The following is a 15,672-nucleotide window of genomic DNA, read 5'->3' as shown; positions in this document are numbered from 1 at the left end:
ATCGGGCAAGATGGAGGTGACTTTTTCTTCTGCAGGCTGAGGAGCTGTTCATGGAATTTGCACACAAGGCTTCCGCTTTCAACCACTGGTGTGAGAACGCCAAGGAGGACCTGTCAGAGCCTGTGCACTGCGTTTCCCTGAACGAGATACGGAAACTGCAGAAGGACCAGGAGGCCTTCCTGGCCTCCTTGGTGGGGGCCCAGTCGGACTTCAACTATTTGCTGGAGCTGGACCAGCAGATTAAGGCCTTAGACGTGCCTTCCAGCCCTTACACCTGGTTGACGATGGAGGTGCTGGAGAAGGTCTGGAAGCACCTACATGACATCACCAAGGTAACGGCACACGGCAGAGACATTCTTTCGCTGTGGCGAGCGTGACCACCTAATTTAGTATACAAGTTGGGGGGCCTTTTGAGAAGGAAAGGACGCTATTAATAACCACGTTGGGACAGCAACGGAATCTATCTAAGAAAATGTTGGAAGTATGTCCACAGTAAGGTATAGCCCTATGCCCCAGAGCTCAGACACTCTCATGCCTCCGGGTGGTGAGCAGTGATTCAGGGAGGTGAACACAAGTTCCAGGAGGTGGCTGTAAAAATGGGCCATGGAGGGGCGCCTGGGTGACTCTGTCGGTTAAGCATCTGACTTCAGCTCAGGGCTCACAGTCCGTGAGTTCGAGCCCCGCATCGGGCTCTGTGCAGACAACTCAGAGCCTGGAGCCTGCTTCAGATTCTGTGTCTCCCTCTCTCTCTGCCCCTCCCCTGCTCATGTTCTGTCTCTCTCTGTCTCAAAAATAAATAAAAACGTTTAAAAAAAATGGGCTATGGAAAGTTCACGAGGTTCGTATATATGTCCACAGTCTCTAGAATTCCCCCATCCAAGGCACGCATTTTATACATACCTCCAAAGTGCCTTTTTTTTATGTGTTTGTGTTTGTCGATAATGACATTTATCATAGAGACTGGAGAAAATATTAAAAAGCTTAGCAGAAAAATTTCATGAAAATATCACCAATTTTAGATGGCAACTCTTGTTACTACCTTTCCCTAAAGGAAGGCTGCTTTCCCTTAAAAGGCTCCTTTTATGTTCATTTAAATGAAAATTTCACCCAGAAAACAAGTGAGAAGAAAGATGATTTGCCTTTATTACTAGCTTATTTGTCACTGGGCTTGGTCTTACAGATGCGTGATGGGAGCTTCCTTCTCCTTCGGGGGCGAGGAGAGGGCGGGATGACATAGGAGCACATACTACATGCTTCCGGAAGACAGGTTAGATCAGGGGAAGATGTGCAGCTGAGAATAGCCACAAAGCAGCTATTTTACTACAAAGAAAGGTCTTCAGCGTTCACTCTTCTCTCTGTGATTCCGGGTTTAGGAACGGGAGCAGGAGCTACAAAATGAGGAGGAGAGGCAAGTCAAGAACTTTGAGATGTGCCAGGAGTTTGAGCAGAATGCCAGTGCCTTCCTTCAGTGGATCTTGGAGACCAGGTGCGTGGTGGTGCTGTCCCCAAACCCATGATCCCTGTGTCACCACGGGGGTGAAATGCGTGTCTGAGGAGAGTGGGGGGGGGGGGTCCTACAGGATTTATGGTGTTCTAAAATCACCAGATCCTGTCTGTGTTTTTCATCTGGAATTGATGGTTTTCTAAGTCAGTCTGTGCAAAAGCAAGAAACGAGAATCTCGTGCCACTGCCCGTCGTGTTGCCTTCCATATTCTCTCCTTGATGCTCTCATTTTCCCCCGTTGCCTGTGATTAAAGTCTAAAAACCATAGCAGTCCCTTATGTTGGCACTTTACAAAGTGCTTCTATACCCGTCACCTCCCTTCACTCTCAGAGAGACCTTGAAATGTGCACAGAGCCGATTCGATTACCTCTGTCCCCAAGTGTGGGAAGAAGATCAGTAGACGAGTTGACTTGCTCCAGGTCACGTGTGTATTTATGGGCACGACCAAAGGCGGAGCCTACTGTGAACACCTGCTATGAAGCTCTCAGGCTGCCCCATCGCTAAAAAGAAGCCGTGGTGAAAATCAGTGAGATAATAGGTGTGGGCTGCTTTTATTAAATGCAGAATGTCCTATACCTGACGATAACATTTGTCACATCTTCCGGGGCAAATGATCTGGAAAAGAAGAGACTCGGAAGGTGTAATACATTAGCATAAATGTCAAGGTTTGTAGGCCGTCTCCAGCAGGTGGGTCAGAAATGTGGTCAGAGTGGTGGTTTTGACAGTCCGTGATATATACCGACTGCTCCCACAAACCCAGCAAGGAAAAACCAGACAATGAGCAGAAAGCAATCCTGTGTCATGGCCGAAACTCATGTGACAGAGGGCAGAGAAAGCAAAGTGCATCATCCTCTGCCTCTGGTGTGGTCCCTCCCACCCACCCCCACCCCCACCCCCAGCAGTGTGTGCCTGACACCTCACATGGTCACCTGACACCTGAGCTCTTCTCCATCCCAGGACAGGAGGAGCCGCACAGAGGCTCCTCTGAGGGGGCGAGACTCTGGGGACAGTGCAAAACAGGTTCCTCTTCTCTGGTTACAGAAGATTTAGAATATTTCTTAGATCTGAGGAAAGAAGATCATTGAAGTCATCCATGTTAACACGTGGTTTCTCTTTTCTCTCTTCTGATCGCTGCTCCCGACCTCCACGCCCAGGGCTTATTTTCTGGATGGGTCAGTAATTTGTGTTACCGTGTTTGTTTTGTCACAAATGTGTCTGTTATATTCTGGAACCAAACAGAGGACTCAGCATGGGGCATCTTTGCCATTGTCACCATCAGATTGAGATGGCACCTAAGTGGAAGCATGGGGTGGAAAGAGAAGTACAGGGTATATCATCCTGCCCTGTACCCCCCGAGGGGGAGACTTGCCCTTGTTAGGTTAAGGGTATGTCCCAGAGTAAGAATCAGGGGGACTATGGCAGCCTTCTCACAGGCACAGAAGAATGAGGACAGACCTTCCTTCCCTTCTCATCTGCCCAGCAACTTGCTAGCTGACAGAAGGGTTTGGTTTCATGGAAATCTGGTGTGAAAATTCATTCTGAAGAGGCCATTATAATAAGATACAGAGGTGGAGAAACGTAGGCTGTCAGAATCAGTCCGTCTGGGTGAAATCTTGACCTCTGATTTTATGAGTAACATTTTCGTCTGCTTCTTAACTAGGTCTTTGCTCAAAGAGACGGGAACCCTGGAATCCCAGTTGGAAGCAAATAAAGTAAGTAATGCTTGAGCATCAGCTGAGGATGTTGCCACAATTACAAGGAGTGCCAGGAAAACTGGGAGAGCTTTTACGTGAACCCAAAGGCAACCCTGGTAGTACTTTTAGGTAAATTTCCTGGCCTGAAGGTCAAGAGCTTAAGGTTCTAGTCCCAACCCTGCCCGCCATTTGCATTCTAACCATTGACTGACACTTCACGGACAAGGACATCGGTTCACTTCAATGTCTGAACCTGAGTTTTTGTATCTGTACAATGGAGCTCATAATGCCTACATCATTATGATTAAGATGATGATTAAGAATGAGAGCTGGGGTGCCCGGATGGCTCAGTCAGTTAAGCGTGTGACTTCAGCTCAGGTCATGATCTCAAGGTTCAGGGTTCGTGGGTCTGAGCCCTGTGTGGGGCTGTCTGCTCTCGGCATGGAGCCCGTCTCGGATCCTCTGTCCCCATCAGATCTTTCAGATCTTCTCTGCTCCTCCCCGGTGCCTGTGCACATGCATGTTCTTTGTCTTTCTTTTTCCTCTCTCTCTCTTTATTTTTGAGAGAGATATAAACTTAAAATAAACTTAAAAAAAAATGAGAACAAATACAGAAGCTCCGGGCCTACGATCTGGAGCATTCCCCAATTTCTGTTGTCATTTGACGTGGGAAAATAATACGATTGAATGTAGAGGATCTCTCGAGGCATCCTGGAGGTGCTACTCCTCTCTCCTGCAGCACGTAACTGCTAACTCTTAGACTTCTATATGGCAGATGTCCAGAATGACAGACGTCCCATCACTTAACCTTCCCACCATCGCATAAATGAGGAATACAGAAGTGGACCTCTTGAGCAGTTCATTTTTCACAGAGGACAGGAAGATGCCTGAAAATAATTCAGGAGCAGGCAGGGGAAACCCAAACCCATCAGCTTCTTAATCTTCTCCACCATCGCCTGGTTCGGAGCTACCCTGTGTGACCGCTCTTTCCTTTTGTCGGTCTTCTCTAGCGGAAACAGAAGGAGATTCAGGCCATGAAGCGCCAGCTGACCAAGACTGAGGATCTGGGAGACAACTTAGAAGAGGCTCTGGTCCTGGACATCAAGTACAGCACCATCGGGCTGGCCCAGCAGTGGGACCAGCTCCACCAGCTGGGAACGCGGATGCAGCACAACCTGGAACAACAGATCCAAGCCAAGTACTGTGGACCCGTGACCAGGGCTGGGCAGGGTGTGGGCGGTACTGGGTGTCAGGAACTTAGTGAGCCCCAAGGGCTAGAGTTTGGGGTACTGTTTATAAAAGAGCTGCTTCGGAGGTAGTACGCACACCATCTCCAGACTAATCAATATTCTCTTTCTCTCCCTCTCTCTGCACTGCCCCACAGAATGACGATTTCTTTTTATATGGGAATCTATTTTGAGACAGGAGACAGCGCCCCATCCCCCTGAAGCTATTCGTCATTCAGTTCTCAGAGTCCCTTGATCTTATGCGATCTCTTCAGGAAGCAGTCCCTTTTGTAAAAGCCTGTCTCAGATGTCTAGAATGCAAGAAATAGTCAAGGTGGAGAGCCAGAAGAGCAAAATTCGCTTGTTTTTCCAAATAAATTAATTACGTCAAAGCAGCTTTAGGTGTCGATAACAATGACAGCATTATTATCTAGACAAGGGATTGGCAAACTTTCCCTGTAAACAGACCAATCGTAAATGCGTCAGCCTTGGAGAGCCATGTCGTTTCTGTTTGCAACTACTCACTCTGCTGTTGTAGAGACAAAGGGCTATTAATAACCCACAAATTCATGAGCGTGTACGTGTTTCAATAAGATTCTATTTATGGACACTGAAACTTGAATTTCGTGCAACTTTAATGTTGAATGAAACACTTCTTCTTTTAATTATTTCCAACCACGTAAAGAGGTAAAAACCCTCCATAGCCCATTAAACTGTGCAAAAGCAAGTGGCAGGCTAGATTTGGCCCACGGGTCATAGTTTGCCAAGCCCTGAACTAGATGATCTGAATAGCATATTATCCACCGACATCCCTCTCTCTTCCACGTGGCAAGCCTTCTGATGTTTTTCTGTTTCATTTCATGGGCCAATTCATGCTTTTCCTTTCAGAGACACCATAGGTGTGAGTGAGGAGACATTGAAGGAGTTCAGCACAACCTATAAGTGAGTAGATCTTCATAGTTGACCCGTTCTTTGCTTTCCAACACATTCAGAATGAATCTCCAAATAACTAAATTTGTCCCCTCAGTGTGGCTTGGTAAGATCTTAAATGAAGATCTAGACGTGTTAATGAGCCTCAAGTCACGGCTTTGAATGTGTCTATGAGAATTCCTGGACTTGAGAAAATGCATTTCTCTCATGCTCCCCATTTGACTGTCTTTACTCCATCCACCAGGTTAAAAATAGTGCAGAAACACAGGCAAGCTCTCTACTCAGCCCTCTGATGACCTGTGGCATGTTAAAGCCTCAGCCAGTCCCACAAGAACTGTTCATTTCTGTTCTTATCTGGTTCTCCATGGAACTTGATAAAATGGTTTTGTTCTTCAGACATTTTGATGAGAATCTGACGGGGCGCTTGAGTCACAAAGATTTCCGGTCCTGCCTCAGAGGACTCAACTACTACCTGCCCATGGTGGAGGACGATGAACCTGAGCCCAAGTTTGAGAAGTTCCTGGATGTCGTCGATCCAGGGAGGTAGGAAGGAGACTGAGGGAATGGGGCTTGGAGACCAGCGCAGAGAGTGAAATGATCCATAAAACATGACTCTGTTAACTCATCTCGGGAATAGGAAGACACAGACTGTATAGACATGAGTTGGGCAGCCTTTTCTGCCTCGGTAGGATCGGCTCCGAAGTGCATGGCACTGATTCCAGCTCAGGCACAGCCCCTGCAATTTGCTCCATTCCTGCTTCTCACTTTTGATCTATGAATTTCAACTGGTTCTTGAGAGAAGCATCTTTCCCTGTAAGGTCCTAAGATACCCAACTGGCGGGGGTGGGGTTGTGTGCATGGGGGGTGGGGGTGGGGTGGAGACAGTCATGAAGGTGCTAGCTCTTTCCAATGCCAAGGATGCCACAAGACCAAAAATTGAGGCCTTCGATTCAATTTGTAAAGCTTGAAGTGCCTGGGGACTGGGGCTGGTGGAGACTTGCAGACTGTGAGGGGCATCCGGCCAGAGGGCTCCCCCGGGAGCAGAGGCTGGGGCCGTGGAAGCTGCATTGGCTTAGCTGCAAGGGTGTGGGAAGCAGGGCCAAAACAGAGATCGCAGCCCATGTTCTCAGAGAGCTGAGCCCATTTATCCCCCAGGAAGGGCTACATCACTCTGGAGGACTACACCTCATTCCTGATCGACAAGGAGTCAGAGAACATCAAGTCCAGCGATGAAATAGAGAATGGCTTCCAGGCTCTGGCAGAGGGCAAGGCCTATATTACCAAAGACGACATGAAGCAGGTCAGATTCCAGTTGTGTCCATGGTCGCCGTGCTCCCATCATATTCCAGAGCTTGCTTACTTGGGGCCGGGGCAGCCTCCCATTCGCAGCTACCCTCCTCCCCCACCCACCTTTTGTCCTCTTGGCTCAGACACTCTACTGCACAACTTGTCATTTGCTTTACTCACCTTTCATTTTGTCCTGTCCCGGCCTAAAAATGTAGAGTCATCCTCTAATGACTGTAGCAGTCCATTCCAAACCTGAAACTCAATTTGGAAAACTGTTTCCTATCCCAAAGTTTATGGAATGGGGTAAAGTGTGTGTGGTCAAAGTGAGAGGGGAGCCTCTGGGTCGGGGCTGGTTGAAAAGATGGGCTGGTCTTACTCCTGGGACATTACAGATTTCGGAGAAGGTGTGCGGTGGGAACAGGGCCGGCTGCTGCTTCTAAGTCTCTGCGGTCCCTAAGGTCCAAGGCCTATCGCCAGCTCCAAGGAGTCAGCTGTTTTTCATCCCTGGGACTGTATCTCTGTTTTGTTTCAGGCCCTAACCCCAGAACAAGTGCAGTTCTGTACATCGCATATGCAAGAATACGTCGACCCGCGAGGCCAAAGACACCTTGCTGGTTATGACTACGTGGGCTTCACCAGTTCCTACTTTGGCAACTGATAAACAGCTTTCCCGGGGTCGTAGAAAATCTTGGTGTGGTGGGAAGTACTGGGGGGGGGGGAAGGAGACAGGCAAGTATGGGGGGAGGGAGATAGTTGTGTGTGTGTGTGTGTGTGTGTGTGTTACACTTATTAGAGGACCTGGAAAAATCTCAAGCTGGAGGATATAAGGCATTAACAGAGTTGGAGGAGAGGAAGCATCACGGGCTTATTTCTTATGCAACTGGTGACTACTCAGGGGTCAAGTTCTTTATTTTTTCTTGTTGGAGTCTACACATTCTTTGTTACTTTGTTTTGTTCTGATTACGGAATAAAATATTTCCTTTTGTAAAAAAAAAAAAAACCCTCATATTTAAGTATTTCTTTTTAATAGGGCAATATGAAGTAACGTGTTACACACGTGAGCTTCTGTATTTCTGAGAATCACACAGCCATCTAAACATGGGCAGGTAATTACACTGCGAACAAGGGCCAGGGTGGAACGGATAAAGTCCAAGACGAGTTACAAAGAGCTTCTCTTGAGTTTTGGAACATGTCTAAATTCTTACCTTTGAGGGGTGCCCGGGTGGCTCCGTCCGTTAAGCGTCCGACTCTTGGTTTCAGCTCAGGTCACGATCTCGCGGTTTCGTGAGTTCGAGCCTGGAGTCGGGCTGTGCAGTGACAGCACGGAGCCTGCTTGGGATTCTCTCTGCCCCTCCTCCGCTCACTCCGTCTCTGTCTTTCTCAAAATAAATAAATAAATAAAACTCCTACATTTGGAAATGAAGATATTTGACATCCTGGAGAACCCCAATACTTGTGTCTATAGAAGAAGAAAAATACCAGCACCTGTTTTCCTCTTGATCCGTCCCTTTTCCATACTTCTCCATGAGAGAGGATGTCATTAGTCTCAGAATGGTGAGATTCTGGCCAAACAGGGCTTCCTTTTGTACTCTGTTTGCCCTTACATTTTAATGTGATGACGAGATTATTGGTTTTGATTTCCTTCTGCCTCCCATTAGAGAATTCTAATTCTCTAAGAAGAGAATTAGTAAGAAGTAGTAGAACTGTTTCCAAAATGAAGAATTAAGGGAGAAAAACAGGAAGAGGGGGGTGCTGTCTCCAAAAGGTGTTCGGGCCAAAGCTGACGTTCTGTCCACACTTGTAAAAGCCGACGGTGTCGTTCGCTGGAGAGAATTCTTAAGTCAGTCGGCCTTGTACCTTGTGCTAGCATCCTGCACGGTGTCCGCGGCCAGCCCCTGGATATTGCTACCTGATTATCGCCTTGTCCCAACTCATCCTTCACACCAAAGTCAGTCCTTCCTCAGCCAGGGACAAATTCTGTCCCTGGAGCCACTTAAGTGAACCTTTGGTTAAGACCAAAAAGCTATCTTTGCTGCTAATAATGTATAAAGCTTTTTACTAAGTTTTGCTTAAACATTTGGAGACTACTGAACATGAAAATCAAAAAGGATTTGAAGAAAAAAACCACTTGATTATGAGTTACCAAGAATGGTTGCCATTGACATGAAGCTAGCCCAATGGACCATCACAAATAGTATCATTAATATCACACTTACCAAGAAGTAGGGAGACTCTAACAAACACGTGCTTGTAACGAACAAAGACAAAGGTAAGTATGGCTCCATTCTCGGCCCAAGCCTCCCCCTCCCCCAAGTATCTGCAAGGCCGAAATCAGATTATTAGGCACGATGGGTCAAGAAATGCTCTTTAAGGCAAAGGACTATTAGCATTTCATGAAAGATATTGGATCATAGTGAGGCCAGAGGAGATAATATGTATCTGATGAATCAACAAAAGACCACAAGAAGATGATGTCAGAGTCACGTATAGCTCCCTCTGAAGTCAGATTCTGACCACCTAGGCACACAAGTAAAAATGGAAACGCAGGGAGCAGCATACATAATTTTGTTGGGTCTGTAAGTATTCAACTTTTAACAATTAGAACTCACATCAAATGTCCCTCGTGATTTGGGTTTAAGTTTCACCTAACTGATACTCTACTTTTTTTTTCAATTTTTTTAACATTTTATTTATTTTGGGGAGGGAGAGAGAGAGACAGAGCTGTCAGCACAGAGCCTGATGCGGGCCTCGACCTCACAAACTGCAAGATCATGACCTGAGCCGAAGTCGGATGCTTAACCAACCGAGCCACCCAGGCGCCCCAATAGTCATCTTTTCTTAGCTTTCTGTTCACTTACTTTAAACTGGAGCCCTTGACTTAGTCCTATTAATTCTTTTCTTTACAACATATAGAATGAAGCCTGTTTCCGAGCCCCAGCCTTACAGCTACATCCGTGGGTGTTTTCGTGATCCCTACTGCTCAGTTGTGTCTCTATAACTCTTCCACTCCTAAAAGAATGCTCCCCTTTACTTTTAATGCACCTCTCTGACACCAGGCATTTACCTGGAAGCTGTCAGATTTCTGTTTCCTGTATCCAGGCCGGTTTCCCAATCTGCAATCCTCTCAAGGCCCAGGGTCCGGATTCCTGCTTTCTCCAGTCAGATGCTGTGCCAGGCAACAGCCCTGTACTCCTGCTTGTCCAGTTAAATCATGGAATGCAAGATGCAGGGCACTGCTGGTCCCAGCTTCCACCAACATGAACAGGCGGCCTCAAGTGATGCTGTCTGGAAGCTCCAAACAATAACAGATGGCTGTAAGGAGTGCTCTGTGCGTGGCAGGCTCTGTTCTGAAAACTTTATAACAATCTTCTCCAAAAGAGCCCTAGAAATCAGATGCCACTAGGAGTGCTGGGTGGCTCCGTGGGTGAAGCAGTCGATTTCGGTCCATGTCATGGTCTCATGGTTTGTGAGTTTGAGCCCCGTGTCGGGCTCTGTGCTGACAGCTTGGAGCCTGGAGCCTGTTTCAGATTCTGTGTCTCCTTCTCTCTCTGCCCCTCCCCTGCACTCTCTCTCTCTCTCTCTCTGTCAAAAATAAATAAACATTTAAGAAAAAGAAAGCAGATCCTACTATCATCCCATTCTATGGCTGGGAAACGGAGGCACAGAAAGGCGAAGAAGCTTGCCCGAGGTCACGTGTGCAAAATGTGGCAGATCAGGGCTTTAACCTCAGGAAGTCAGATTCCAGACCCTCGTGGCTTAATGGGCTCCTTAAGGACCATGAGTTGGGCACATGTGGTCGTGTTCACATTGGAGGGGCCTCTGTTTTGCTGTGTGTGTGTGTGTGTGTGTGTGTGTGTGTGGGCGTGGATGTGCCTGGAAGGATGATTTATTCTTTGTAAGAAGCACATGGTCACTTATTTAACCAAAGGAGGGAATTTGAATCACCTAGAGTGATTTCATAAACTCTTTCTGGCTGGCTCCACCCCAGGTCAGTTGTAGGCTCTGTCTGTAGGGATGGCTCCCAGGAACACCTATTCTGAACAATCGTTCCACCCCCATGTGATTTTTACGTCCTTCCAAACTTAAGACTACTACATTTGGAAGTCAGTAGGACCTTTGAGTATTACTTACTAATTCTTGGAACGTCTTTACCCACCACTGCTTGGTGTGCATTTAGGGAATGTTGTGCTAGATGGACTGAATCGATTTGGGAAATGAATTTGCTCAGGCAGCCTCAGTGCAATGGGGAGATTACTCCCAGCCCGGAGTGAAAAGGATGCGAGAGTACCCAACTTCTCTCCAATGACCCAGGCCCTTTCTGCCATCTGACTAACTCTCTTACCTCTCCCCAACCTGTTCTCTTCTCTGGGATCTGGCTCCCTTCTTCCCAAATTTAATTTCCACAAAGTTCTAACTGGCATCTGTGTTTCTTCCCTGAGAACATAGAAAAGTATGAATTCTCATTTGAAAAAAAATCCCCCCAATATGAGTTTCTCTCAACTCTTGCCCCCCACTGCTCATTCATTGCTGAATTATGTGAATTCGGCATTTTCAAAACCTCTTATGTTTCATAATTTTCTTCAGCTTCCAGCCCCACTATCCATGTTCTGGTCTCCATGCCTTTCTTTATGATGATAATGATGGATTTCTTACTGATCTCTTTGCCTCTTTTTTCTCTCTGCTGAGATCTGTCAGCCTCTCTGCTGCTGGATTAATCTTCCTGAATCAGTTTCCAGACGCCACTCAGCTCTCTGCTCAGAGGTTTTACGGTGTCCTCTCTCCCACTGCCGAAGGCATCAAGCCTGAAGCAAGGTATTGAAGCTGCTCTCCGCGAAAAAATGCCTTCACCCAAACCAACTTCTCAGCCCCACTGGTGACGCAATTTCAGCGTCTCGGGACAATTCGCCAAACTCTGACACAGGCCTAGATTGCCTTGCCATTGAGACTTTAGTTACCCTATTTTCCCTTTTAGCAGATTCTTCCTTCCCACTGACTGCATTAAAACTTACCTACCTGTGAAGAACAAGTTCAAGTATCACCTTAGACACAAAACCTCTGAAATCCACTGATGTTAACCTTGAAGTCTCTGATTCTCCACAGAAATTAACCTCTCCCCAAACTAAAAGCTGATATTACTTTGTTTAGCTCGTTATCAATAATAGCAACCGACATTTATGGGAAGATGACTATGATCCAAGTAATGTGCTAAATTCTTTACATGCATGGTTCCGTTTAGTAAGCCATGCAAAACCACCAAGTTACAACCATTTTACAGATGAGGACGTTGAGGCTGAGAAAGGTAATGTAACTTACCCAGCATCACACAGTTAGTTACAGGGCCTGCATTCAAACTCCTACCTGACAACCGTGTGAATTCATGATACCTTTACTTACCCCTAAGAATGTCTGTGCACGAGATATTACAGGTGGAAAGTGTAATACACAGGACAGTGTATCCTCCACAGTTTCTACAGGACAGTGTCCGTGCCAGGGAGTGAGCCAAGCAAGGAGGTCCTTAACACCAGAGATCATGAGGCCAACACAGGGCACAAAGAAACAATGAGCCAGAGATAGATGGGACAATAATATAAAAAAAGATGAAAGGCACCCTCTGGGGGAGAGAAAAAAAAACCTACCTTTTCATTTAACAGAGCATTCAAACGAATCTGTCAAATAGATTCTCAATGAATTTCGATCTTGGAAGAGCATTATAGGTAGGATAGTCTAATTATGCAGTGATTTTACGAATATCTACTGTATCCCTGATAGGGCCCCAGCCAGCCCTGCTTTGAACTTGAAGTGCCAAGCTGCTCTCTGTTCAGCCGAGCTGGAAAATTCTTAACGAATGGGGTTTCCGTGGTGGCGTCTCTTAGGCCGAAAGTGGAAATTCAGATTCTGAGCTCAGTGGGAGTTAAGCACCATGGACAGAGCAGGAAGCCCTGCTCCGCTCCCCCAGCAGCCCTCCCCGCCCCCCCCCCCCCCCCCCACCCCGGGACTGTAGGCTGCAGGATTGGGCTCTCCCAGAGGGTTGGGGATGGGACAGCTTTGACCTGAGACGCAGAGTATGTGGCCGGTTGGCCTGGGTTCCTGTTCTCAGTCCAGCCTACGCAAAGGAGGCTGAGCCACGGGAGAGCCTTCATCCTGCGCCCAACAACCTCCCTCGGAAGGCACTTCTCAGGGCTGTTTGCACAGCCCGATTCCTCAGACTATAAACAATAGGGTTGAGGAGAGGGGTCACCACAGTATAGGTGACCGCAATCAGCTGATCCCGCTCAAGAGAGTAACTGGCTTTGGGCCTCAAGTACATGAAGGAGGCACAGCCATAGTGGATGGTGACCACTGTGAGATGTGAGGCACAGGTGGAGAAGGCCTTCTTCCGCCCCTCAGTGGAGGGGATCCTCAGGATAGCTGCCAGAATGTAGACGTAGGAGATGGTGATGAAGGAGAAAGAGACCAGGAGGACCAGCAGGCTAAGGATGAGGATGCCCAGCTCACTCGGGCCTGTGTCCCCACAGGCCAGGCTCAGCACTGGCGGCGTGTCACAGAAAAAGTGCTGGATCTCGTGGGAGCCGCAGAATGGGAGGTGGAAAATGACCAGTGTCATTCCCAGCCCAAAGAGGTACCCACTCAGGAAGGAGGTGCCAACCAGCCGGGCGCAGAAAGGAGGATCCATGCGGCTGGCATAGTGCAATGGGGCACAGAAGGCCACATACCTGTCAAAGCCCATGGCGGCCAGGAGGAAGCAGTTGGTACAGGCCCACGAGGCAGAGAAGAACATCTGGGCAGCACAGCCCTCATAGGAGATGGCCTGGCGCCCCATGACCAGGCTGGAGAGCATCTTAGGGATGATGCCCAAGGTGTAGCAGGTCTCAGAGAAAGACAGGAAGGAAAGGAGGAGGTACATGGGGGTGTGCAGATGGCTGTCCAGCCTGATGACCACAATAATGAAGACATTGCTGGTCAGGGTGACCAGATACAGAGAGAAGAAGAGTGCAAAGAGCAGGAGCTGAAGCTCCCCGAAGCCGGAGAAGCCCAGGAAGACAAAGCCCCTCCAGGTGGTTGCATTGGTCTGCCCCATCCTCGGTGGTACCCTCATAGATGTGTGGATCCCTTCCCCCTTGTCTGTAGATGCCCCGCTTCTTTACAAGGCAGGATGAGGTGGGTTCTCATTCCTTTGTGTCTGTTGGAACTCAAAAAGATGGCCGTAATTTAGACAGCCATCAAACCTCAGAAAGGTATTTATCCCATTAGAGGCACAGATATGTGGATCCATTTCACATGCATGTATAGACATGCACAGGCATGCACAAAGGCACACAATGTGCACACATGTGCACACACAAAGACACACACGTGTACATGCACACCAGGTGCAAAGCCCTCACACATAATCATGCATATCTCCTCAGTACACCGCACGTTCGCCATTAATGACCATATCCACAAATCACAAATACGTCAGGCATGCTATAAATGCACACCTATTGAGACAGCACATAAATAAGCAGATGTGTGCACCACACATATATTCATACCGACATCATATATACACCCGCATAAGAATATTCACGTGGACACATACGCGTCGCCTGTTAGAACGCGATGGGGGGTGGCTTAATGGACATTGTTTTATGAGTCAGGCAGCAGAACCGAGACTCGAGGAAAAGTGCGTCCTAATCTAACATTCCTTCCCCTAGTGACGACTCTTCTCAGACACCGTGGGACATGCACTCCCATGAACACGGAGCTCAGCAAGAATCCCTTGTCTGTGTCGCTCTCCCAAAGTCTTTTCCATATGAGTCCACGCCTAGCACTGGAGGAAGCATCAGAACTCAGGGAAGGGGCGGGTCCCCAGCACACCGATCAGCTGCCAGGGGCTGCCGCTGGGAGACTGGGCAGGGGGGGCTCTCTACTCACCCTCACCCGAAGAGGCTCATGGGGAGGCAAGCCCTCCTTCTCAGCGACCGTGCTCTACGCGCCGCCCCGCCACCCTGCCTGCAGGAGAAGAGACCTGAGATCCATCTCAGAAACTCCTGCCGTGGGCAAAAGGCGATGTTCCCAGGTTATACCAGGACAGCTTCCACACCTGTGGACCCAGGAGGTGAGTCATCTCTGCTTCCACGGAAACAGCTTCTCTCTCTGAGGGTCCCCTGTCCCCATGGGTGTAGTGTCAGGAAGCACCTCTAATGGCGTTTGCCATTAGCTGTGAGTATTCTTTTGGGGAAACCATAAGAGGAACCGTGAACAAACAGATGCTAGCATCATTATTCAAACAACAACTCGATATGTGCTAAATATTATATTTATTATTTTCACCTGTCAAATCTCTTTTAAAGCTTCAAATGCCCTGGTGAAAGACAGTTGACAGTCGCATTTCATGGAAGAGGAAACCAAGCCCAATAGAGTCTAAGTGACCCATCCAAGATCGCAGAACTCAGATTCAACCTCTTAGAGTCTCCTTGTAAGATGTATACTAAGAACACAGGAATTCACCTTCCTCTGCTGTTGTCTCACGAGCTGGAGATGACTGTTTCTCACCTGTGTCCAGTTTCACAGGTGCACACACACTCATGCTCACATGCTGAGAGCACCGTCATTTCCCAGGTTTACCCCCTTCACCTACCCTCATCTGTCCACTCCACTTTTTCACACGCATCTTTTTAAAGCTTATCTATTTTTTGAGAGAGAGACAGAGAGCAGAGGATGGGCAAAGAAAGAGGATCCCAGGTGGGCTCCACACTCTGAGTGCAGAGCCCGACGCGGGGCTCCATCCCACGAAACGTGACATCACGACCTAGGCAGAAATCAAGAGTCAGGTGCTTAACCAACTGAGCCACCCAGGTGCCACCAGACACATCTTTTCAAAAGGAGCCTTACTTTATTTCCATCTTTCTCCAATACTGCAATAACTGTACCCAGATTTTTAATCCATCCGTCAGACCATCCTGAAACCTGAAAATATCCAGAAATTCCAGGCTTCGTCATCTTATCTAACTCTTCGCTCAATGCGCGTTGTTCTCGAGTACACCAGC

At 47.8% G+C, this 15,672-nt stretch overlaps 2 protein-coding genes across 3 annotated transcripts in view; one reads left to right on the top strand and one right to left on the bottom strand.

The window, feature by feature from the left end:
* Positions 1-7,783, top strand: part of SPTA1 (spectrin alpha, erythrocytic 1) — a 70,664-nt gene extending 62,881 nt beyond the window's left edge. The window contains exons 44-52 of one of the 2 annotated variants that reach the window (XM_019433326.2): positions 36-332; positions 1,374-1,486; positions 2,658-2,675; positions 3,164-3,215; positions 4,208-4,395; positions 5,312-5,365; positions 5,750-5,896; positions 6,509-6,653; positions 7,173-7,781. In XM_019433326.2, coding sequence (XP_019288871.2) covers positions 36-332; positions 1,374-1,486; positions 2,658-2,675; positions 3,164-3,215; positions 4,208-4,395; positions 5,312-5,365; positions 5,750-5,896; positions 6,509-6,653; positions 7,173-7,298 — 1,140 coding nt within the window. In that variant the 3' untranslated portion in view covers positions 7,299-7,781. Of the gene's footprint in view, positions 1-35; positions 333-1,373; positions 1,487-2,657; positions 2,676-3,163; positions 3,216-4,207; positions 4,396-5,311; positions 5,366-5,749; positions 5,897-6,508; positions 6,654-7,172 lie in introns of both variants that reach the window. The other variant, XM_019433327.2, reaches the window with a different exon arrangement.
* A 4,993-nt stretch (positions 7,784-12,776) lies between these two features.
* LOC109257192 (olfactory receptor 10Z1) lies at positions 12,777-13,736 on the bottom strand. The gene has a single exon (XM_019433155.2). It carries the CDS (start codon positions 13,734-13,736, stop codon positions 12,777-12,779), a length of 960 nt encoding a protein of 319 aa, XP_019288700.2.
* Positions 13,737-15,672: the final 1,936 nt, after the last annotated feature.

The sequence above is a fragment of the Panthera pardus genome, unplaced genomic scaffold, assembly GCF_024362965.1.
Source record: "Panthera pardus isolate Hobbes unplaced genomic scaffold, ASM2436296v1 HiC_scaffold_21, whole genome shotgun sequence".
Taxonomy (NCBI): domain Eukaryota; kingdom Metazoa; phylum Chordata; class Mammalia; order Carnivora; family Felidae; genus Panthera; species Panthera pardus.
The sequence above is the reverse complement of the archived record's forward strand: the minus strand, read 5'-3'. Positions and strand labels throughout refer to the sequence as shown.

Bases quoted from the DNA above. Each gene is read 5' to 3' on its own strand.
- LOC109257192 (XM_019433155.2), bottom strand. From the start codon at position 13,736: ATGAGGGTACCACCGAGGATGGGGCAGACCAATGCAACCACCTGGAGG.